Here is a 23767-nt window from a genome sequence, read left to right on the forward strand (position 1 = left end):
TGACTAGAAGCTTTGTCAGGGTGGAATTGCTTCGTCAGCTGGCGATAAGCACGCTTGATGGTCCTCTCATCGGCGTCACGGGAGACGCCAAGAACTTTGTAATAATCCTTCTGCTTGGATCGCTTGAGGAGCGTGTGAGCTTTTTGAAGTAACTCCTGAACCTTGGGGTGAGAACCATGATGTTCTTTGGCATCATTGAGGGTGCGGATTGCTGCCTCGAAGTCGTCGGCGTCGAGTTGTCTTTGCGCCTGAGAGAGTAACCCGTGGACGGAAGTAGGATTCAGCACCAGCGCCTCAGTACAATATGGTTGTGCACGTTTATTGTTATTGGCCTAGAGAAACAGTCAGCATCTCATATTTTCTAGAATTCGCCCGTTCATTATGTATTACCTCCATGTATGCCTCGCAGGTCATTTCTACAAGCTTAGAATACAATCCTTCAGGCGAGTTCTTGTGAATTATTCCTTGTTCTTTGTATAAATTGATGTCATCTTTGACCTCCTGAAGTAGCCCAGCATCTTCTCCAGGAGGAACTAGGATTTTAGTCGCACCGACGAATTGGCGCCTTTCCATCATCTGTGCTAATTTCTTCAATTGCTTGTCGATTGCTTTTTCTCGTTTCATGAGTTTCATACAGGACCTGGAATCAGGATCTGATTGCAGACATTTCCGGATTTGCGCGAGACCCTTTTCCGTCTCACTCAGAGAGTAGAAAGTCATAGCAGAGATCTGCATATGAGGCTCTGTGTTCCCGGATGATATCTGCAGAAGGTGTTGCAAATCGCTGACGCCTTCCATGACTTCTCCCCTCTCGAATCGGCAGGTCGCCCTTAGTTTCCTAAGGTCGAATGCAGTGCCAGCGACGAGGATGGCGACACCAGCCTGACTGACACATGCTTCCCAGTCTGCACGCTCGGCGGCTTCAGCTGCAAGAACGGCTGCCCCTTGGGCTTCTTCCAGCTGAGCGATCTCTTCACCTCTAGGCTTCCCCGCAGCCTCGTAATCTTTCCGAGCAGCTGCCCAGTCTCCATTCCTACTCCTTATCTTTGCGCGTTGCAGCAAGGCTCCCTCAAATCCTGGCTTAATCTCCAACGCCTTGTCAAAGTCATGTTGTGCCTGTGTGTTCTTTCCTAGGGATAGGTATGCTGCGCCACGCTTGAAAAGGGTGAGATAGTTCTTCGGGTCGCGAGCTATGGCGATGTCGAAGTATGTGAGCGCTTCCTGGGCGTTTCCAGTGGCAAGCTTTGCATTTGCGCTTGATATAAGCTGCGAAACCGGAGTGTCGGGGGGGATGTCGGACGCGGACAACGCAAGAGCGAAGGGCGCAAAGGAGACGATGGCCCCGAGAGCCAGTGAGGTAAACCTGAGGATCATGATGGCAATTGTGGAGGCCAGCGAAGGATAGGCAGAGGCTGGCGGGCGAAAGAGACAAAGTGGGTGGACATTAATTAAATAGGGCAAACTGAACATCTGGCATTAACGCGACTCCTTTGAGGCTCAAGTTTTAGCGCGAGGGGCAGTTCGCGGCTAAATTAGACGCCAGGGCGAATCGATCCTTGGTGATGACGCTCGCCAACAGCCAATGGCCTGGAGTTGCGCAGCGCCCACCCTGGGGGAACGGAACCCCCCCGGAGTCTTCTAGATGCCATATAAACAGCACATTCGCTCCTAATCTACCTACTACTTCCACAATAGAGCCTCATACCATTCATTCAACCTGCCATGGCTCCCCTCCGCTTACGAATAGACGGCCGTACTTTCCGGGACGCTGATAATCGCGAGGTCACTATCCATGGTATTAACGTTGCAGGTGATGCGAAGTTCCCTGCGAAGCCGGATCAGCCGTCACACATTGCCGACAACTTCTTCGATGGCGACAAGGTCTCCTTTGTTGGACGACCCTTTTCGGTGGAGGAAGCACATACACACTTCGAAAGATTAAAGAGGTGGGGGTACAACACAATAAGATATATCTTCACTTGGGAGGCTATAGAGGCTGCTGGTCCAGGACGTTATGATGAGGAATGGATACAGCATACCATATCGGTGCTTCGAATTGCTAAAACCTATGGATTCTATATCTTCATGGATCCTCATCAGGATGTTGTACGTAGTCGCGTTCCAAAAACTGAAGCCAAATTAATATCTCATATCTGCTAGTGGTCAAGATTCTCTGGAGGCTCAGGAGCACCGATGTGGACTTTGTATGCTTGCGGGCTGGACCCACGATCATTCGACATCACAGAAGCCGCTTTGGTTCAGAACACCTATCCCGAGCCGGACGAATTCCCGAAGATGATATGGGCAACCAATTATACTAGGTTTGTTTGTCAGGTCATGTTTACTCTATTTTTTGGCGGAAAAGATTTTGCTCCGAAGGCAATCATTGACGGGAAAAACATTCAAGACTATCTCCAGGACCATTTCATTGCTGCATGCAAACACCTTGCAAAGCGGATCCACGAGGCCGGAGACTTGGAATATGACCCTGTTATTGGCTGGGAAAGTCTCAATGAGCCTAGCAGAGGCTTAATCAGCTATCAAGACTTGACTGCCATTCCGAAAGAGCAGAAACTTCGGAAAGGCACTTCTCCAACTGCTTGGCAAGCAATCTTAACCGGATCGGGTAGGGCTTGCGAGATAGACACATGGGAGTTTGGTGGCATGGGTCCTTACAAGTCTGGGACCGCTCTTATTGATCCCGAAGGACGGTCAGCTTGGCTACCCTCACATTATGACGACTCCCACTACGGCTGGAAGCGCGATCCTGGGTGGAGGCTGGGCGAATGTCTTTGGGCTCAGCATGGCGTTTGGGATCCAGAGTCTGATACCATTCTTAGGAAAGATTATTTTGCTAAAAATCCGCACAACGGGGACAAGATTGACTACGAGTATTTTACGAGTCATTATTATATGTCACACTACCGGAAATACAGCGCCATGGTCAAAAGCATTTTCCCTGATTCCCTGATGTTTTGTCAACCTCCTGTTCTAGAAATTCCGCCAAAGATAAAAGGAACGGAAGACGATGATCCGAACATGATATTCGCGCCTCATTTCTATGATGGCATTACATTGTTAACGAAGAAATGGTTTGTATACCTGCAAGGGCACAGGATTGGAATATCGCTTACTTTTAGCCTAGGAATCGCGTATGGAATATTGATGTTTTTGGTGTCCTGAGGGGTAAATACCTTACCCCAGCTTTCGCTATCAAGATTGGGGAGACAGCCATAAGGAACTGCTTTGCTCACCAACTTGCTGCTATACGCCAGGAAGGCACCGATTATATGGGCATCCACCCGTGTGTATTCACCGAAATCGGCATCCCTTACGATATGGATAACAAGCACGCGTACAAGACGGGTGATTATAGCAGTCAAATCGCAGCAATGGACGCCAACCATTTCGCGCTCGAAGCGAGTAAGGCGAATGGCTTTACACTTTGGACGTATGTAGCTACGGTTAGTTGCGCTGCCATTCTACGGGGGGTCGGGGACTGATTTAAGGCAGAACAATCACTACTGGGGCGACCAGTGGAATGGAGAAGACCTTTCGATACACTCTGTGGACGACCGACCATTACCTGGAGCATCAATATCCCGAAATGATTCTCGCGCATCGTTCGATACCACTTCGCCTTCGTATTCGCAAGCACAATCATCCGATACGTTAAGTGTATCTCCCGCCAATATCAAGCAAACGCTCTCTACAGAAGATATGGTTCTGCGGGGCTCCAGAGAGCAATCGAGCGACCCCGATTTACAAAGTTTCCGGGCTGCAGAGGCGTTCGTGAGACCCACTCCCATTACTACGCATGGAGAGAACCTATCATTCGGATTTGATCTCCGGAATTGCACATTCTCATTATCTCTCACGGCGCCTAGTTCAACGAAGGAAGAAGCGCCGACAACAGTATTTCTTCCGGAGTTCCACTTCCCGCCGGCCAGCACGAGCGTGGAGGTGAGCGGGGGCAAGTGGACAATTAGCAGTGAGGAGCAGGGCGGCGCAATATGGCAGATGCTAAGGTGGTGGCACGCCGAGGGAGATCAGACCATGACAGTGAAGGGCGTAAAGCGGCGACAGGGCGCGGCGCTGGGCGTGGAGGAGGACTTGGGATACCTCGCGCAGTGTCAGGAGCGAGCCTGCACGGTGATGTAATGGTCATTCGATAGTCACGCTGTCAGCATTTGTACGGCGCATAGCATTTGCAGTATTTGGAGCGTCTATTTGGGAGGGAAATGGGCCAGGGTGCCACGCAGTGCTCCGTTTTTGTATGAGTATCGGCGCTTTTACTGGACGGTAGGCATGCTTGTAAATAGCTGGGTAGCCAAGTACCCTTTGTAGCCAACTTCGTTCATTTCAGCGGCCATTGCAGGTGACAGCGCGTTTACTGAACGCGCCCGGCCTGCAGTCCCAAGCCCACCGCTTGCGGAAGCCTACCAGCGAGGCAGACACCTCATGCGCCGTCTCCCCTTGTACTAGCATTATGACTCTGAAGACATGTGGATGCTCTAATATTGCGCTTCGTGACGGGTATGCTCCCAGCTTCGTCCGCCCTTATCCCTCACCTTCCTCACCAAGGGCCCGCGCCCAACAATCCATATCCACCGGACTTACTTAAACTGTACATTCCGCCGAGCAACTTTTCCAAAATATCACTGACATATATAAGGCGACTCTGATAAGAAACCGCACCGCCGCTGTGATGATGGACTCTGGGTCCAAGACCCCGCCGCAGCCCATCACCAACGGTGGCAGTGTCGAATACGGAGGGACTCAACACGACCTTTCGCAAGTGCTTCAGGCCTTGGAGGCTATTTATGACCCACACTCCTCCAACGACACCCGAAAACACGCCTCCGCATACCTTGAACACGCGAAGAGACTCCCAGAAGCTCCTGCACACGGGTTCGGCCTTGCGCTCAACAAGACCCAGCCACCCGCCCTCCGACACTATGGCCTATCGATGCTGGAATATTCAATAAAATATGGATGGGAAGACTACACTACCGAGCAAGGGGGGGCATTGCGGCAATATGTCATCCAGCTCGCGCAGAACATTTCGGAAGAGGATCCTGTCTATTTGCGGAACAAGGTAGCCCAGCTATGGACAGAAGTTGCAAAACGCACTTGGGGAGCCGAGTGGAGGGATATGGATGATCAACTTGTGCAGCTGTGGGGCAGTTCACTTCACCACCAAGCAGTGGTATTATACGTTCTCGAAACGCTGTCGGAAGAAATTTTCAACCGGGAAGATGTCACCGCCGGCCTTCGTGGGAACGACCTTGGTAGAGCATGTGTCGAAATCTTCCTACCGGCTGCCGTTCTCAGGCAACATCTTCCTACGCGTGATAAGGGTCCGAACTACAGGTGTGGCGAGGATGGATGGCTTAAGAGACTATGTGATCTTCTCAATTGGTGTTTGTCAAACGGTTACGAGAAGGACGAGCGTATCCGAACCTGCGCAATTAAGACTCTGAATACTCTCAGAGCCGCTATGACCTGGGTAATCCCCAAAGCTATTACGGCTACAGAATGTATCGAGCACGTTTGTAAAGCGCTTGCTGTACCAGTAGTATCTTTACAACAGGTGACTCCACAGCATGCCTAAAGTGCCTCATAGACTAATGTTCTTTCGACAGGCATCAGTGGAAGTTTTACATGCTATTTACAGCCGGCCTCACTTGCAAGACGATGAGTTCGTAGAGCTAGTCTGCCCTATGTTCACGCCTGGCAGTGTATCACTGCTGAGGGAGGTTTATGGCTGGACGCTGGCAGATATGAATATTCATGATTTAAACGAGCAGAAATACACTCTTTGCAAGAAGCTTTCAGAGGTGTGCTATACCTTCTTAATACTAAAGCACCACAAGTACTGACTGAAAAAGTTATCGTCCAATCTTGGTAATTTTATAGAACAAAAGCCTCAGCTTATACCAGAGGGAAGTGATCTCCCTGGGATGTTTACTCTACTCTTCGATATGTTACGTAACCCTAGTTTGGTCGTATCTATTCCTATCTTGCATAGTTGGACTAAACTCCTAAGATCCCGGATTGTGCGGGACTCGGATACCGTAACCCAGATGATTGGTGGTCTTTTGGAGACGTGCTGCTCGAGGTTGGTCCGCTATGAAGCTCTACCCAAGGACACGGATGATCCTACGACGCTATTTCTTAACGAAGACGTGGACACTGTGCCAGAGAGGCACGCTTTCCTCGGAAATTATCGAAGATATTGCGTGGATGTGGTCGAAGTCATTGTTCGAAGAACTCCTGTTGAGGCCATTCATCATATCCTTGGACAGGCTGAAAATCTGTTCCAAAGTCTTTACAACGAGCATTCCGCGTTTCAAGGTTTGAGATTTTAAAAATATGTCTGATTTTTAAATTGACTTGGCTAATCTTGAGAAGCACATCATTTCGCAAAATATTCTATCCCTGTCCTACGTGTCGATGCTCAAATTACCGTTATTGATGCAGCTCTGAAAGGATATTTAAAATGGCTATCCACCCACGGATCAGATCCCCAAAATGATGTATAGGATTTCTACACAATCTATCTTGTTGATAGCTAACATCTTTTCAGGAGCACGACCGAAGCACTATGCAAGACTCTTTTGAGAGGTGGTGTGGCCAAGTGCTTCACACTAAGTTTGAGGTATGTGAGCATTGGGAGCTGGCGAACTGCTGCTAATTCGTCCAGGATCCTGAGATTGCAAAAAAAATAATCCAGCTCATGGTGACATTCTCTACAAAAGCTCTTCCCGACCGAGCGGGGTTTGCTCTGAACCTCCTCGAATACATCCTCAATGCTACACTACCAGATAACCCGGCCCTGCCGCAATACTCAGATGCAGTGAAAGATTTGGAACGCACATGTAGTGTCGAAATGCAGAAACTGGCCATGGCATTTCCAGATCAATTCATGGTGAGGACTCTCTTGTTTATACCATCGGATTTGTTTTAATTGCTGTAATAGGCTGTATATAATGACTTGGAACGAAAAATTAACAATATTTTGGCCACCCAAGCGACTGATGACAGGCAGAGAATGGCCTTCTCCGCTTTCCTTCTCATAATAGTGTAAGTGCAAATATGTTGGGAATGGTTTGATGCTAATATCCATAGTCACCGCTCGACCACACTAGAGAAAACAACGCAAGAAGCTCGCATGAGGGAAATACTGATTACAATTAAGGAGGCTTGGCAAAATGAAGATTTTACTAAATCGTTGTCGTCCTTTCAGTCTTTTTGCGACATGATCGCCATGGGCCGATTGCCCGACTTTTTCTCAGCCCATAACTTTCAAGGTATCCAGGATTGGTCTTCTCAACCCCTGGGCACTGAAGGTCAGACCATGCAAGCCAATATACTCGAACGATCCCAGGTACTATCTCCCGATTCTGCTTAGGCGCTACTAACCCATGTAGCAACTGCCCCTCCGGCTCACGAAAACCCTTCTTGCGGCGTCAACGGAAAAACTCCGTGACGGCTCCCAAGCTTTTGAGACGGCATGTGTGCTGTGGGCTGAAGCAATACCCACCATCCTGCCCAATCTCCTCCAGCTCGTTAGGTAAGAGTATTCGATACCTGGGTTAGTTTTACACTAACGCTGTTCAGTCATGCGCAAGCTTTTAACAATATCGATAACTGGTCCCACCTTCCTGAAGAGTTGCAACAGGTCATCAAGAGAGTTCTCACAGACCGGTTTTGGCAAGCCGGTATCTCAACAGAAAGTAGGGACGACTTCTTTGCCAGGGTTAGCGGATCTAAATCGACGTACGAAGGGTTCGCATCGACTGTGCGCGGGACTGTTCGACAGATTCGTGAAACCTGCTATTTCATCCTCTATATTCTTACTCGCTTCCGGGACTGCTTTTACGGAATTCCGGACCTTCCAGTACCTCTCAGCCAAGCCCTGTTCGGCAATGCACATGCGCTGTCGGCTCACCATCTTTCAGTTCTCCTTAGTGTATCGACGCAACTGATTGAAGGATGTCCAGCAAATCTACGCGCCCATTTCTTGCCACCGATGATATCAGGCCTATTTGGAGAGCTCGATAGGAAAATTACGCTTGAGTGGGATGCCATCAACAAGCAAATTAGCGAATCGGGGAATAATGAGAATCTCAGTGATGAGATGAAGACCGAGAGTATCCTGCGGCAGCTAACGTACTCTACGGTATCACTAGTCTCCGCACTGCTTGATTACCAACAGCCTCCTGGTAAATACCGCATCAATACATGTCACATGGCATTCACTGACACGCATAGACTCACCTAGCAATACACAACGCCAAAGAGAACAAAGCCTATGGAAATTCATAATAGGGACGCCGCAAGTACTCGCACCCATTCTGATGTTCTGCAAAAACACCATCCGGGTACGGGACACTCGCTGCGTTGCTCTTGTTGTTCGTGTCCTACGGTCGACATTTGTGCGCTTTCAAGAGAAGTCGCCAATTCGCGACTTCTACTGCATAGACATCCTACAAGCCGCTATAACCTCGCTCCATGAACCGTACTTTGTTGATATTCAGAAAGATCTTGCCGGCCTTATCGCCGCCATTATCCACCTGGACGAGGATATTCCGCGTTCGATAATCATGTCGCTTCCTGGAATGCCTGACAAAGCGTACAGAGTCGATCGTAAGTTAGCAGTGCTACGAGGTGCGAACCAGAGCGAGCGAATGCAACGATCGGTTGTGTTGGATCTGCTCTCTAGCGTCCGGGGTGTCAGCATCCATGAGCAGGGGAAGATCGAGAGGGCAAAGCCAAAGAAGAAGACAGCCGTACAGGAACAATATATGAGCGTCGACGAACAACCTACAATCATTCGTGGCACATCGCCTGGCCTAGCTGGTGTTGCTGATATGTTCGGCTGAAATCTTGGACCGGCTGAAAACGTGAGGGGGTCTTATGTTTTGTCCATTTCCTTCCAGCGTTCAAAATGCATAGCGGGCGGTCACTGTGGTTTCTCTCCCGCATCTGGCGCGTGGGCTGGCTCAGGATGACTAGGAGGTTTTACTTTCAGGCGCTAATTAGAATAGTGCCACTCCATATTCGGTATTTTGGGGAGAATACGGAGGATTGGGCATCTACGGGGCTGAATACTCGATAACTTCAAATTCCTGGCTTGCTGCAGTTCTGTCAACGTTTCCAATAAGCGTTTATGCATAACAACATTTCTGCAAAGCGTGCTTACTGTTGCACGGTAGGGCAATATGAGTCAGTCAATCGTATACATGCGGACTATGCAGACTATGCGGATTAGTCGGGTTGCTCGCGTCAGCAGGTGTTGTAGATCGCGGTGATATGGCATCCCCCCCCACTGTATCAGTTTCCTGTTATGTAACCCCCGTCGAAGAACATACAAGACTTTGGAAATCTGTTCACTCTTCTGTTAATCAGCTGCATCTTGTCTAGTTGCCAACTACCTAGGTATATTTCCGTCACGGTATCCGCTCCACCCCCGAAACCTGCCAAGCTCCCCGCCCTCTCCAACGCCATCTCAAGTTAGTCATGGCAACCCCAACGCCAACAACAGCAACACTTTCAATTCCCCTTGTCGATTATGGAAAATCCCTTCATGGTAGTGAAGCAGAGCAGAAAGAAGTAGCAGCGCAAATCGATGATGCCTTCCGCAATGTCGGTTTTGTGTACCTGATCAACCACGGCATACCGCAGGAGAAAGTAGATGAGTGTTTTGATTGGGTATTATTTCTCCCTCCGTCTGTCAATACATGAATTCACTTTTTATTTCACCTTAATCCTGCTGCTTTCTTATCTCATTCCACTCAATCTCTTTTCGATGGGGGTTTGCTTAATGCTGACGCACTTTTAAGAGTGCCAAATTCTTTGCTCTGCCTACCTCTACTAAACTGCTGGCCCCGCACCCCCCCGGTGGCTCGCACCACCGTGGCTACTCCGGCCTCGGGCAAGAAAAAGTCAGTCAGAATGTGTTCGAGGAAGATCAGATCAGTAAGCTGCGCGAGGTGCCAGATGTGAAGGAGAGCTACGAGAGTGGGAATACGAAAGATGAAATGCAACCAAATATTTGGTTGCCGGAGGACAAGCTGCCAGGGTTTAGGAGGTTTATGGAGGGATTCTTTGAGGTAGAGTTCTTCTAATTCTTTCTACTTTCTCTAGCTTGAGACACCCATATTGGGCTAGGAGTACCCGCGGGCCCGGCTCTGGGATTGCTTTGCTGATATAAGGGAGTAGGATTGCGCAGCCTTGGTCCATAAGCTCTTGGATACCCTCTCGCTCGCCCTCTCTGTCCCGTCCCTCTCTCCTACCCACTCCCTATCTCTCTTCCAGCTCCGTCTGCTTCATTACCCCTCCCTCCCCACCCGCCTCCTGCGCACCAACGCTAAAGCCCGTATAAACGCTCACTCGGACTTTGGCACCCTGACGCTGCTGTTTCAAGATAACGTGGGTGGTCTTGAGATCCAAGACCCCCGGTTCGTCGATAAAGGAGAGGAGGGATTTCGACCCGTGCCCCCCGTGCCAGGAGCCGTGCTTGTCAACATCGGCGACCTAATGGCAAGGTGGAGTAATGAAAGGTGGAAAAGTACGGTGCACAGGGTTGGTGCGCCGCCTGCTATTCCAGAGACCGAAGCCTCAACGCAAACGCAAAAGGCGGAGAATGGACATGAATTGGAACAGGAAGAGATGTGTCGGCCCCGATATAGCATCCCGTTCTTCGCGAGTGCCAATATCGATGCGGTCGTTGACGCCTTGCCTGGATGTGTGGATGATCAACATCCAAAGTTGTATGAGCCGGTCACGGCATGGGAGTATGTGCAGATGCGCATGGCGGCGTTATATTCATGAATGCCCGGCTTCTTCTGTACGCTTAATCCGGAACTAGATTCGTGGATCATGGGGTATCGTTAAACATGATGCCTGGATAGGTTTAATTATTTATTAGAACACCTTTTATAGAAGGCAAAAATAGTTTCTAGTAATTTTGACCGCTACTTAATGCAACCTAGGGAGTGATTGATTAGCGAGTTCTAGAATATTAACTAGACCCTGTACATTTTGGGATCGTTTCATTATCAGATGTCAGAGAATTGATCCCGAATGTTTCTCAGCATTAATCACGTTACAAAGAGTCAGTGGGTATTCTTCGAAGAAAACCCAAGAAATATATCCTCGGTGGAAATTATAATCCTAATGCAAATGTGTAGCGAATAATATGCCGTTATTTGGATCCAAAATATTTGCCAGAGCATAAATACACTTCCTGACCCCATGTGAGAGCCACCACAACTGGTTTACCCCGCCTCTCCGAAATCATAGTGGTTGGTCTCGGTGGCATGCCTCACCGCATCCTTCTCTCCCTTTCCTTTCCACCCACATTGATTGCAGGCAATATCGAATTTCTGCGTGTCCGTGAAATAATTCTTCTGCTGCAGCACTCTACACAGATCCCGTGCCTTTTCTAACACCTCGTCGTCATCCGCGTCGAAGATCTTCTGGTCCAACTCCGCGCCCAGATCCGCTTTCGTGTGCGGTGGGTCCGACGGACTCAGCGCAATGGTGTCATAGTGTATGCCCGAATACACAAGGATGCAGCGCCTGGGCATCCCCTCGTTGAACCGGTCCACTCGCAAGTCCTGCACGTTTATGCTGCACACCTCGATGTCGAAGTTCTGTGCCATGATGCCGATTTCAATCGCCCCGCCCCATGACGACGGCATCTGGATCCACTTGCAGTACTCGTCTGGCGCCTGCTGTAGGATGGCTTCGTTGTACAGCTCCGGCTCGGCCTGGATGCCTTGCGCGACCAGCGAGCGCAGCTCGGTCATGGCGTCCAGCGCGTCGCCCATCACGGCGCTGCCGAGTGCGCGGAAGAGACAGCTGTTGTCGTCGGGCATGACGCGCAGGACCACAGTGCCGCCGTGCGAGGGTATGGGGATTTCGGGGGGATCGTCGTCGAGGGCGGGGGTTTTGCGGGTTAGGGAGAGGGGATCGCTGGGGTTACGGCGGGGGGATGAGCGCGCGGCGGGCTTGCTGGAGCCAGGCTGGCTGGAGAAGGAAGTCGATTTGGACGAGGGAGGAGACACTTGGTCCAATTGGGGTGTGGCCTCATCTCGGCCAGGTTTGCTGAGCTGAGATTCCGTCTCTCGCTCTATCACTATCAACTGCTCCCCGTTCAGCTTGAGGTCTGTATCTTTGAGTAATGTCGAGAGGCCGTATAGAGACGGATCAAGAGGCTGGGGTGGGAAGCCCCATTTTAGGTCAAACAGCGGTATGGATGTTGTTTCCGATATGGTGGTGAGGAGATCGGAGACTGTGGCGGAATCGTCAAGTGTAATGGTAGAGACGCCAGACGGGCTCCGTATTCGTAGCCGCATGCTGGGAAGGTGTGGACGCAGAAGGAAGGCTGAAAGAAGGGGTGACTACAGTCACGGCGGGGGAAGTGGAAGAGGAGTTGTAGAATTGCGATTGGGCCTTTGAAGAAGGTGAACTTTATGGCGAAAGTGTCGAGATAACGGCAAACAGCGAATGTGACAAGTGTGATGGGATATTTGTAAGAAATGGCGAAGAATGATATAGAAAGAGTAAAGAAGTGAAACAAAAGCCACGTCTCGGTTATTTATTGGGCAATATACAGGAATTCGTGGAGTTGCAAAGTGAACCCACCTTGCTCATGCTTGCCCGCCCGCCAGCCCTGGCCATGGCTTTTGATGCCGAGGCCCTTTTCCTACATAACACCGTTATAACAACGTAACAAATGTAACGAATAGCATTATGTCAGCTGCGCCTTCCCACTAGCGTTGCCGATCAGGAACATCGTATCGCCGACTTTCGGCCTTCCTGCAGTTCATATTGAAGCTCAATCGACGCGCTGCTCCAAGAGCGTCGCGAACATTCACCATTCATTGCGCACATCTACCATACTCAACACCCTCGGATATACCGATTCCCACACATCATGNCTGCGGCCCGCGCCCCCAGTTCTACCCCAATACCTTCGACCGAGACAAATCCAGCAGATGGCGCATCTTCAAATGTTTCCGAGGAGGAATGGAAGGCCATGACCACTGTCTTGAACAATGTGTATGCCTATAGAATGGAAGAGTATGCTGTCTAGCCGTTGTTGTGGAGTGGCTGCGCCACCCGTTGAGTCATCAATGCTGATCGAACATTGCAGTGGTTACGACCCTTCGAAACTATTCCAGCGCAAGGTCAACAAACGCGCTGTGCCGGACTACTACAACGTCATTAAGGAACCTATGGCCCTTAGTATAATCAAAACGAAAGTTAGTGCGAAGGAATACAAGAGTTTCTCCGAGTTCGTGAGAGACTTCGCCCTCGTTCCACATAATGCCCAAGTATACAATCGCCAAGAATCTAGTGCATATCAGGATGCGCTGGAGGTGAAGAGGGTCCTCGGGTTGGAGCTAAAGAAGTTGGTTGACGAAAAGATCATCGCCGGAGATGCGGCGGCTCTACCCTACCTAGGTGAGATCCCCGAGCAAGACGAAGCAGCGCCAGAAGAAGAGGAAGAGGAGGAAGAGGAAGATGAGGACGAAGAAGATGAGGAAGTCGATGAGTCAGATGAAGAATCTGGCAAGCGGAAAAGGAAGCGGGGCCCACGATCTACAGCAGCAATAACAAAGCGGGAGGGAGGAACGAAGGTGAAGGACGAAACTGTGACCAAAGCCAATGACCCAGAATCACGGAAGAAACGAGGTCGACCCCCACGTGTCGATACCCCCATGGAGGCAAGAATTAAAGCTATCATGAAGGGTATTAGGAAACCGAGAAATTCCCAAAACAAACTCATGATAAGCCACTTCGAGCGTGTTCCTGACAAAGCCGTTATGCCGGAGTACCACGCTGAAATCAAAACCCCAATGGCGATGGATATGCTCAAGGTGAAACCTCCCTAAATATCTTGCGCTAACAGCTCGGGCTAATTTGAGCTGCAGAAAAAATTGAAGCGGAAGAAATACAACTCTGTCGACCATTTTATGACTGACGTTGAGTTGATGTTCGAGAATGCCAAGCTGTATAACGAAGATGACAGTCAGGTATATAAGGATGCTGTTCACCTTCAAGTACGTTTTCACAATCATTATACCCCTTAACTTTCTGACCATATCTGTAGAAAGAGTCACGGCTTTTAGCAGAGCAAGAGAAGAAGAAGCCTGATACAGAGTATGTAATGGAAGAAGGTCGCTTGCCGATGCCAAACGGAATTCTTCACAACGGCGAACTGTGGAAAGTTGGTACGTATCATTGTCCTGCACCACTGAAAACTGAAGCTATCCTAACGCTTGAATAGGCGACTGGGTCCATATCCAGAATGCAAACGACCTTACCAAGCCAATCGTCGCCCAAATCTACCGTACATGGCAAGATTCTGAGGGTGGCAAATGGGTCAATGCATGTTGGTACTACCGCCCTGAGCAGACCGTTCATAGGTTCGACAGACACTTTCTCGAGAATGAGGTCGTGAAAACTGGACAATATCGAGATCACCCAATCGACGAAGTTGTTGACAGATGCTTTGTCATGTTTTTCACAAGATATAACAAGGGCCGTCCTCGAAATTTCCCCGCGGATAAGGAAATTTATGTCTGCGAAGCTCGATACAACGAGGAAAAACATAAGCTGAACAAGATTAAGACATGGGCCAGCTGTCTTCCGGATGAGGTTCGGGACAAGGATTATGAGATGGACCTTTTCGATGCCCCCCGCAAGATCAAAAAAGTGCCAAGTCCAATTGCGTATCTACTTAAGGATGAGCAAAAGGAGACTGATGATCTCCCTAAACCTGAATGGGGAGCTGAGAATGCTCCGCCTAAGATCGGTGCTGTGCACAGGAGGCCGCGAGATCCAAAGGTAGATATAAACCGCACCCTGTTGCGAAGTACACACCTAGTTTGCCGGTGCTAACGGAAACAATTAGGAATCACCTCCACCTGAACCAACACCTTCACCACCGCCCCCACCTCCTCCACCCCCACCTAGACAACCGTCAAATATCACTAACCCGCCAACAAATGGTTTCGGTAGCGATCAACGCATGGATTTTACCATGGGTCAAACTCCAGCTCAAACCCCCATGCCCGCGCCAACCCCGCAGCCTCATCATGTCCCACCTACCTACACTCCTCAGCACACAAACCACTTTCACCAACACTCAGCTTCTCCAGTGCCGCCCATGCAGCATACTCCCGCCACCCAACCTTCGAGCTTTCCAACACTCACACCCCATCTGCCCTTCTCCACCCCTCAACCCACACCATCAACCCCGCATTATTCAACTCCCCAAGCAACGAACACCTACCAACAAACGGCTGCCCGAGCCCCTCCACTGGGATACAAGACGCCACAGCCTGTAGAAGTCTACCACCTCAACGACCAAGCAAACCAATCCATCCCTCCGGACATCCGTGCGCAGTTCCACCAAGATGAGCAAGGCCGAGTTCTTTTCTTCACTGCGCCTCCGCTTGATCCTCCCACGCCAGTGAAAGAGGGCGCGGCATTAGGGCATTCGGCTAGATATCTGGCCGCTAAAGCGAAGCGTGAAGCGTTGCTTGCGGAAAAGCGTAAGCAGGACGAAGCGCAGCTGGCAGAGAGAGCAGAGGCGGCCAAGCGAGCCAATGTAGAGAACGAAAAACGGTTCGTGGATTCCGTTAAGGATTTGGGCGTTAAGGCGCTTGAGACACTCGAGACACAGTTGGCTGAGGCTACGCGGAAGGAATTCGAGGGCTTGTTTACTCAGGACGTGGAGAAAGGCATGGTGGCAGAGCTGGAGAGGCTGGCGAAGGTGCAGAAGGATGTGGGAACGAGGGTTGAGGAGGTGATGCGACGAAGAGAGAGGGAGGCGAAGGAGGAGTCGTTGCCTATTCGGGGGATGACCGTTTTGTTGGAGGAGGCAATTTAGGCTTAGTGGATTTGTGTGGGTTTTGACTGTACTAGTAATCCAGATTTGGCTGGGTTGACCTTCGGGAGGGCGATTAATGGGCCACGCTTTGGTGTTGCAAGTTCTTTCAAAACATGAACTGCAGCATTCGTGGGAGCTTTGCTACACGAAATGTATATTTTTGAACGAAATTATTTGTGACTCCTCTATCTGACTTTAGTTTAGCACGCATTAAAGGTACACGACAAATAATCAAGTGATGTTTTAAATGATGTCGTGGCAAACACACCGTCGCTGCGTATTACTTTTGCATTCCTCATTTTAGAATTTTCCGTGAACAAGCACTCGAGGAAGCAGAACCACCAAACCAAGGCGGCGCTCACTAAAGCATTACACTATGGCGCCAAAATCAAACCCTTCCATCACGAAGCCTAATGCAAGGCGTGCGCGGAAACGGAAAGCCAGGACGGAAGGTACTTCCAGGCTTCGGATTCATCTGCACGAGGGCCTTGGTAGCTAATCGATTTACAGTGTCTTCGTCGTCGTCTTCGTCGTCAGAAGATGAGAAGAGCAGCAGCAGCAGTAATGAGAACGGAGCACAGGAAGCAAATCAAAAGCCAAAAAAGGTGAGAGTTTGGGCAAACTTGATGTATCTCATATATTCATTACTTCTTCAAGGTTGAACGGACGCCGTTAGTAAAAAAGGAGAGGAGGCGGCAGAAAGTTTCCGAAGAGCCTGCGGAGGAAATGGAAGAGGATGATACAAGCGCGGATAATAATGTAGGTCTCAATTCTTTGAGGAGAGAACCTCTTGTTTTCTGCGTCTACCAATTTGTGCTGTCTGCGGTTTCCTATCCCGTCTCCAGCTTCTCAATTGTACTACTTCATTTACGCCAAATATAACTACACCCCATTTCCCACGTAGCAACGGAGTACAGCGTCTAATCGATACTCATAGACACCAAAACCGCAACAAGAATCCTTCTCATCATTCTACCTCCGCAAAGTTACGGCTGAACTAGCCGATGATCTAGACAAAGTAAGACAATCAAACGACTTCAATGACCGGAGTTTACCCATGCTTGTACATGCGCTCAAACAGGGTGAGAGTATCTTTGGGAAGGAAGAGGCCGCCAGGGTTATAGGAAGACGGTGATGAGGCTGTGGCAGAGTTGGGAATTTACGTGAAGGTAGGAGGCCGAAGGAGCCACCTGAGAAAAATAGCGAAATTGAGGGCACTTAGGGTATGAGATGGAGTTCTAGTGTTCGTGGTTTGGAGGGAGTGACAGGGCTGCTTTTCTTATGGGTGCCTTTAATAAGAAAGCAATGAAAATCTCCGTGTTCTATTTTGCGTCAAGATTCATCATATATCATGTTAAATTCGTAGAAAAGTCGCATGAAGCTGCTAAAAGAATTCAAAGTTCCTCTAGCTGTCATCCATTCTCCACTCTAGCTCGATTTGCCATGCTAGCAAAAACGGATGCTTAATAATAACCATACCATGAGCCAGTTTCATGACCTGGTCTCTCTTCTCTGCCTTCTTCTCCCTTGGTAATACCACAAGGGTGTCATAAGCATGTTGAAGCAACTTCTCTTCATACGTCCGCCGCAATTCATCCTCGTTTGTCCAATCGATAATATGTTGGTATAGATCTTCCAGCTCACTCCGCTCATACACCTCCCGCTTGACTTCCTTAGTGACTTCCCCAATTCGCGCGCCGAGCCTTGTCTTGCGTTCACCAATCTCTTTGTTGATACGCTCCGTCTCCGCGGCCTCTGTGATCTCTGCAATCCGCGTATAGGTGAGTGAGGGATGTGGAAGGCGGCCTTCGAGGAATTCGTAGATAGGGCTTGTGGGTAGTTGTACGGCTAACGCACGAGCGTACTGTGCTTTTGTTCCAAACTTGCGGGTGAAGTCGATGAGCTTGTCTATGCTGGTTTGGCATTTGTGCCTATCGTCTCTACTCTTATGTTATCAGACTTTGGTCCAGAACCGTAGATGCGAGGAGGTGCGAACTAACGCTGCGGCATAAATCTCTGCCAAGCGGAGGCCAATGGGGATGTATTCGTCGACTTTCCGTGGTCCTTGTGCTTCGTACACGCTCCGCAGCCCTTGCCATGCTTGATCATCGTTTGGTTTGATCCTAGTTGCAGACTCGTAGGTTTTAGCGGCTTCGTCAGGCTTGCCTTGCTTGTCAAGGGCCCGGCCGAGAAAGAGCTTCCTAGAACGAAGAATTAGTAATTGGACAGAAGAAAAGACTAAGCTAAATATGCGATGCCTAGGGGAACTCACGCGAAGTAATTCTGCGGGTCTGAGGATATTACAAGTTCCGTTTGAACAATGACCTCATCGTAGTTCTGTGCGTCGAGAGCGGCCTTTGCGGCTTTGAGGCGGGCTTTAGTGCTAGACATGGTGGATGTGATGTCACCGGGGTGGAATTAGGAGGGAGAAAAAGGAAGAATAATCCATTCCTAAAGTGCGAGAGTAGATGCAAGGTGTTTAAGTTGTGATAGAAATGTAAAGAGGGGAATTGATACAGAGAGCGTGATTATCCCTCCATGTCGCTAGCGCACGGAGCCCAAATTCAGCCCTACGGGATATTAAACGCCACCCCTCTCCACCCAAAAGAAGCAGACAGCACAAAGGTCGTATTTAATCTGCTTAGATATATCTATGGCACTTTCCAAAAGGATCCGATTGCCGATATGAGCCTGCCACTTGCCCTCAGGCTAGATGGCGCAGCGGATCTGCAAGATTTTGATATTGGCGTTGTTCGAGAGTTCATCGAGTTCTTTCCTGAGAACGGCCTTTCTAAAGTCTTGAAGGGTTATCTAAGCAGCGGTATCTCTCAGTTCCCTCTCAAGGCGCCACAGGTAGTCCAAGAAGGGCAGGAGAATGGGGGTGCGGAGAAGGATGTTCCTCTCCGTCCAGAGGACTGTCTGTTTCTAATGGCCGTGGGTGTTTATATTCCTTCGAATTATAGTCACTAAGTTCGTCTCTTGCAGGATGGAGTGGGCGAAGCCAAAGATTCTGTGTTAGCTCATCGTCTTATGGGCGAATATTACTTGTTCCTAGAAGAGTATGAGAGCGCTGTCGAGATAGCTCGTAAGGGCCTTAAATTCGTTGCTTCACAGACCCAGAAGACGGGTCTTAAATTCCAGAGGTAAATTGAATACTATATTCGTGGTGCACAAGCTAATGCAGCCGAAGAATTCTCGATGCTTTTAACAGTACTCTTGCAACGTCATTGATTCACTATCAGACTCCAAAGAACCATCCAGAAGCTAAAGAAATATTCCAGGAAATTCTGAAAAGGAGACCTACTTTTACCCCTGCACTTATTGGTATTGGTCTAATCCTTGAAGAGGAGGAAGAATATGTGGAAGCAATTGACTTTTTGGAGCGCGCTCTTGTGCATGATGTTTCGAATGCCCGCATTGGAGCTGAGGCGGCCTGGTGTCAAGCACTCAGTGGAGACTATGCTACTGGTCTACAACGTCTCGAAGAGTACCTCGAATACCCCCAGATGGACTCTGCAGATCTGCGCGGCAGAGAACTCAAAGCACAAACACTGTACCGAATCGGCATCTGTCTATGGGAGCTAGATCCCTCGAGATCAGCTCGAAAGGATCGACACCGGGCATATTCAAAATTCCTCGCTGCCATCAAGGTCAATGTTATCTTCGCACCAGCGTACACGAGTCTTGGCATTTTCTATGCGGACTATGCGAAAGACAAGAAGCGAGCTCGCCAGTGCTTTCAAAAGGCATTCGAGTTATCAACTTCGGAGATTGAAGCCGCCGAGCGCCTCGCACGGTATTTTGCTGATCAGGGCGAGTGGGATATTGTTGAAGTTATCGCGCAACGCGTGGTTGACTCTGGGAAGGTTAGACCAGCGCCGGGCTCCAAAAAGAAGAAAGGCGTGAGTTGGCCATTCTCTGCATTAGGAGTTGTTCAGATGAACAAGCAAGAGTATCCGAAAAGCATCGTATCATTTCTATCAGCACTTCGCATTAGTCCTGACGACTATCATTCCTATGTTGGTCTTGGAGAGAGTTATCACAACTCTGGCCGCTACAATTCCGCCGCGAGAACTTTCCGTTACGCCGAAAATCCAACAGATACAATGCAGATGAAGAAGACCGGGGAGAGCTGGTTCACAAAGTATATGTTGGCTAATGTCAACCGAGAACTTGGGGAATACGATGAGGCTGTTCAAGGCTATCAAGAAGTATTGGAAGGCCGTCCCAAAGAGTTCGGAGTATCCATTGCATTACTTCAAACTCTCATAGAAAGAGCTTGGAGAAATGTTGAAACTGGTTTTTTCGGAAATGCAGCAGACGCTGCTATCCAGGCAATTGATGTTGCCATATCAGTTTCCGAGTATAAACCAAACGCCTTCAATCTCTGGAAAGCTATCGGAGACGCGGCTGCAATGTTTTCCTGGATCCAAAGTCGATTGGAGGACGTACCTCTTGCTAAGATAAAACGGTTGCTCGAAACTGCAATCAACCTCCAAGAATATGACTTGTTCGCAGACGCCGATGGAATTGGACCAAATCAAGTAGGCCGATTGTTTTCAAATGCTCAATCAGTTCAGGAGTCTAGTCTATCTCGCTCTTTACACGCCGCTATACTTGCTCAGAAGCGCTCAATAATCAGCTGTGCGCACGACATACATGCACAAGCTGTAGCATGGTATAACCTAGGCTGGACAGAGTATCGCGCTCACGTTTGTCTCGAACAAAGCCAGGAATCAGGCCAGGGAAAGACAAATACTAACTTTCTCAGGGCTTCAATGAAGTGTTTTAAGAGAGCAATTGAGCTTGAGGCAGGTAACTCTGAGTTCTGGAATTCTCTTGGAGTTGTTACAACCAATATGAATCCAAAAGTCGCCCAACACTCATTCGTCAGAAGCATTCACTTGAATGAGAAGAGCGCTCGGACATGGACGAACCTCGGAACTTTGTATCTACTTCAAAATGACCTGGAGCTTGCTCACACGGCTTTTTCTCGTGCTCAATCCACGGATCCAGACTATGGCCAAGCATGGCTAGGAGAAGGATTAGTTGCTCTCCTGTGGGGAGACCCTATGGAAGCACTCTCCCATTTTACTCATGCCTTTGAGATTTCTGATTCGGTATCCCTGATCACTAAGCGACTATATGCAGTCTCAACATTCGACCACCTCATATCTTCGTCTTCAGCGTCCAGCAGCATCATAGATCTTATCCAGCCTTTATTTTCCCTCCAGCAGCTGTACTTCCAGAAACCAATGGACATTCCTTACCATCACCTTGCGGCCCTCTATCTCGAACGTGTTGGCAACCATAATGCTGCAATTGAGGGTCTAGTATCTTTATGCTCACTAGCAGAGACCGAATATGAGGAGTCTGAGTCCCAAGAGGCTCTCTCTCGCTTTGCCCAAGCAAAAACTGATCTTGCGCGGAACCGCCTTGCAGTTCACGACTACGCATCCGCGGTTGAAGATGCAGAAACCGCCCTTGATCTAGCCTCCAACCCGGAGTCGTGCAGTATGTCTCTCGAAATGTTCAAAAAGACCCGCCTGTCCGCTCGTCTAACTGCTGGATTGTCCCATTATTACCTCAACAACATGGATGCTGCATTGGGTGCCTTCCGCATTGCGCTTGAGGAGAGCAACAGCGCACCTGACGTCGTATGCCTTCTTGCTGAAGTCCTGTGGGCGAAGGGTGGTGAAGATGAGAAGAACGTTGCGCGGGAGCAGCTATTCGAAAGCGTCGAAAAACATCCAGAACATGTCGGCTCGGTTGTGCTACTAGGTGCTATGGCAGCTTTAGACGAAGATCCCGACACTATGGACGCGGTAAAGGATGATCTGCAAGCGTTGAGGACAAAATCAACTTTGGATGCTATACAACTAGCGAGGGTTGAGAAAGTCCTTGATTCAATTGCGATGATGACTGGTGGCGTCGAGGAAGCGGAGAAAGAGGTTAAGAGAACGATTGTGCTCTCACCCTCAAAGGCGCATGGCTGGGCGCAACTGGCAGATTTCAGCGAAGACGTCTTCCCAGCGCAGATGGCACTTAAAACGGCGGAGAAAGCCGTGCCCCCACTTGGTCCACTGAGTGCAGTCAATTTGGCTGTTGCATTTGCTGGTACAGGGTCATTTGGAGATGCACAAAGAGCAATTACCCTCGCGCCTTGGGTCAAAGCCGGCTGGAATGCACTGGCAGAGTCCTTGGAGGGATAGGACTTAGACCGATGATACTGAATGTTATTGAAGCAAGACAATATTGTTGAACTCGATGCGACTATGTAGCAAGCGGTGTTGCTTGGTCCAAAATGCCATAAAATACTCTTCACTTTGTCTCACGGTGTCACATCTAAACTTCACAGCATCGCTCCCAAGCAGCACTTGTCAGGTCCTCTCCTCAAATTCCCATGCACTTGTGATCCTCTAACGGCTGTTAGTGTGCCATATACTGCTGCTACTTTTCTCCTTCCGACACTTAACCTACACGTCTGTCATTACGATAGCTGCAATACGAAAGAATTATGTGAATCAAGAACTCGGGGCAGGGCACGTGAGGCTTAAGGTCTAATTGAACTTATATGGTGATTCACGGAGCCATACTGCGCCTATTACATTACTACCTCCAACCTCCGATCTCTCGCTGGTGACGCATTTTCTAATCTTCTCAGTGTTTATACCCACCTCCTTGATACGTATTATTATATTCATCGATATAAGTTAATAAATCACTTTGTGGACGCTATCCTCACTAAGCATACAAGCAGGATGCCACTACTTTTAGGGTATTCGAAGCCAGAGCTAGAAATATATCACAAGGATGCCTTGGAGTATTGGCGGCTCGTTTACATCGCTTCAGAAAAATTGCATAATTTCTCCTCACTAGATGGAAGGGCCCGTCAGACCTATTATGTATAATACACTTTTGGCCCAACATATTGGCCAAATTATTTTCGATTTTAAGGCCATTGGACATAAAGAAAAGACTGATACGGTGTTATGGGCAGGACCATTTATTTATCATCCATTGAGTGCTTAAGTGGCAGCTCCCTCGTGTACATTGTCATTGATTATTACTAAGCTGGAAGATACAGCATAGATCTGTAAGCCTGGTGAAGGTGATTGAGACTTGAATCAAATAAAAGCCAACTAAGGACACTGTCATCTCTATTCAAGAATATTAGCACTGTAGATGATTGTGAGAGAGTTTTTAATAAATACTTACTCGAGCGTTATATCAGCCCGATTAGGTCTTCCTATTGTCCCTAAGAGCTTCGATCATTCCCAACAGGTGTTCGAGACGTATCTAACAAGTGCTCGTTAGTATACTACAGTACTGCTCCAGGAGGTAATTCGAAGGGAAAGAATGCATACAGCGACGTGACAGGAAAACCTTTAAGAGCAATGCGAAGATAGGTATAAGCACCATCATGAGAAGGGTGACAAGGGCAAATATGCTTTCCTTGGTCCATCCTGATGTTTGCTGAGGAGCTAGCTGAATTGAGGGTTGGCTCATTTTAAGAGATAAAACGGTGGAATTGATAGAAATAGAAGATAGACTTGACAAACAGACCATAATATATGACTTTGTTCCTTTAACAATAGAAAGTAAAGAGACTTCTCTATATATAAATGATCAAAGCAGGGGCGTCATACGGGTGATAGCACGGCTGAAATTAGCGAACCGGCATGTAGGTCGCTTGCCGTCTGTTCGAATTTGGAAGACCGGCATGCTAAGGACGACATCGATGCTTGGACAAAAGGATGGTTTTTAGAAGGCCAGGTGGCAGCGTGCGTCTCGTATGGATGGCGCATAATACTATTGGTGGTAGGTCGTGCTGTGATTTGGGTTCTTAGAGGA

General features: G+C 48.9%; 10 protein-coding genes across 10 annotated transcripts; 6 read left to right on the plus strand and 4 right to left on the minus strand.

The window, feature by feature from the left end:
- Window positions 1-298: 298 nt before the first annotated feature.
- On the minus strand, window positions 299-1468 carry K441DRAFT_651834 (TPR-like protein). Its single transcript, XM_067647260.1, has one exon. The coding sequence runs from the start codon at window positions 1372-1374 to the stop codon at window positions 325-327; it is 1050 nt and encodes a 349-aa protein (XP_067509178.1). The 5' UTR covers window positions 1375-1468; the 3' UTR covers window positions 299-324.
- Window positions 1469-1722: 254 nt separating this feature from the next.
- Window positions 1723-4161, plus strand: K441DRAFT_536209 (glycoside hydrolase family 5 protein; the record flags this gene model as incomplete). The annotated part of the gene is made up of 4 exons (XM_067642402.1): window positions 1723-2106; window positions 2161-3092; window positions 3146-3491; window positions 3514-4161. 4 exons carry the CDS (start codon window positions 1723-1725, stop codon window positions 4159-4161), a joined length of 2310 nt encoding a protein of 769 aa, XP_067509179.1.
- Window positions 4162-4474: 313 nt separating this feature from the next.
- Window positions 4475-9334, plus strand: K441DRAFT_651836 (ARM repeat-containing protein). Its single transcript, XM_067647261.1, has 12 exons — window positions 4475-4627; window positions 4676-5593; window positions 5646-5840; window positions 5892-6357; window positions 6415-6539; window positions 6590-6661; window positions 6707-6931; window positions 6983-7086; window positions 7132-7390; window positions 7434-7576; window positions 7624-8228; window positions 8278-9334. The coding sequence occupies exons 2-12, from the start codon at window positions 4712-4714 to the stop codon at window positions 8886-8888; spliced, it is 3687 nt and encodes a 1228-aa protein (XP_067509180.1). The 5' UTR covers window positions 4475-4627; window positions 4676-4711; the 3' UTR covers window positions 8889-9334.
- A 34-nt stretch (window positions 9335-9368) lies between these two features.
- On the plus strand, window positions 9369-10984 carry K441DRAFT_651840 (Clavaminate synthase-like protein). The gene is made up of 3 exons (XM_067647262.1): window positions 9369-9717; window positions 9849-10118; window positions 10228-10984. The coding sequence occupies exons 1-3, from the start codon at window positions 9526-9528 to the stop codon at window positions 10837-10839; spliced, it is 1074 nt and encodes a 357-aa protein (XP_067509181.1). The 5' UTR covers window positions 9369-9525; the 3' UTR covers window positions 10840-10984.
- K441DRAFT_651842 (ubiquitin thioesterase OTU1) lies at window positions 10985-12685 on the minus strand. Its single transcript, XM_067647263.1, has one exon. The coding sequence runs from the start codon at window positions 12366-12368 to the stop codon at window positions 11286-11288; it is 1083 nt and encodes a 360-aa protein (XP_067509182.1). The 5' UTR covers window positions 12369-12685; the 3' UTR covers window positions 10985-11285.
- Window positions 12686-12949: 264 nt separating this feature from the next.
- On the plus strand, window positions 12950-15913 carry K441DRAFT_673222 (chromatin structure-remodeling complex protein-like protein rsc1; the record flags this gene model as incomplete). The annotated part of the gene is made up of 6 exons (XM_067650631.1): window positions 12950-13074; window positions 13169-13895; window positions 13950-14078; window positions 14129-14249; window positions 14306-14865; window positions 14933-15913. 6 exons carry the CDS (start codon window positions 12950-12952, stop codon window positions 15911-15913), a joined length of 2643 nt encoding a protein of 880 aa, XP_067509183.1.
- Window positions 15914-16101: 188 nt separating this feature from the next.
- On the plus strand, window positions 16102-17338 carry K441DRAFT_157746 (uncharacterized protein). Its single transcript, XM_067640235.1, has 4 exons — window positions 16102-16365; window positions 16424-16518; window positions 16571-16672; window positions 16851-17338. Exons 1-4 carry the CDS (start codon window positions 16290-16292, stop codon window positions 17046-17048), a joined length of 471 nt encoding a protein of 156 aa, XP_067509184.1. The 5' UTR covers window positions 16102-16289; the 3' UTR covers window positions 17049-17338.
- K441DRAFT_683963 (uncharacterized protein) lies at window positions 17319-18304 on the minus strand (the record flags this gene model as incomplete). The annotated part of the gene is made up of 3 exons (XM_067651740.1): window positions 17319-17853; window positions 17914-18114; window positions 18186-18304. The coding sequence occupies 3 exons, from the start codon at window positions 18302-18304 to the stop codon at window positions 17319-17321; spliced, it is 855 nt and encodes a 284-aa protein (XP_067509185.1).
- A 206-nt stretch (window positions 18305-18510) lies between these two features.
- K441DRAFT_601562 (TPR-like protein) lies at window positions 18511-22125 on the plus strand (the record flags this gene model as incomplete). Its single annotated transcript, XM_067645232.1, has 3 exons — window positions 18511-18847; window positions 18899-19056; window positions 19098-22125. Exons 1-3 carry the CDS (start codon window positions 18599-18601, stop codon window positions 22123-22125), a joined length of 3435 nt encoding a protein of 1144 aa, XP_067509186.1. The 5' UTR covers window positions 18511-18598.
- A 769-nt stretch (window positions 22126-22894) lies between these two features.
- On the minus strand, window positions 22895-23742 carry K441DRAFT_651848 (uncharacterized protein). Its single transcript, XM_067647264.1, has 3 exons — window positions 23563-23742; window positions 23132-23212; window positions 22895-23073 (listed from the first exon to the last, which is right to left on the minus strand). The coding sequence occupies exons 1-2, from the start codon at window positions 23719-23721 to the stop codon at window positions 23153-23155; spliced, it is 219 nt and encodes a 72-aa protein (XP_067509187.1). The 5' UTR covers window positions 23722-23742; the 3' UTR covers window positions 22895-23073; window positions 23132-23152.
- Window positions 23743-23767: the final 25 nt, after the last annotated feature.

Source organism: Cenococcum geophilum (assembly GCF_001692895.1).
Source record: "Cenococcum geophilum 1.58 unplaced genomic scaffold K441scaffold_3, whole genome shotgun sequence".
In the NCBI taxonomy this organism is placed as follows: Eukaryota; Fungi; Ascomycota; class Dothideomycetes; order Gloniales; family Gloniaceae; genus Cenococcum; species Cenococcum geophilum.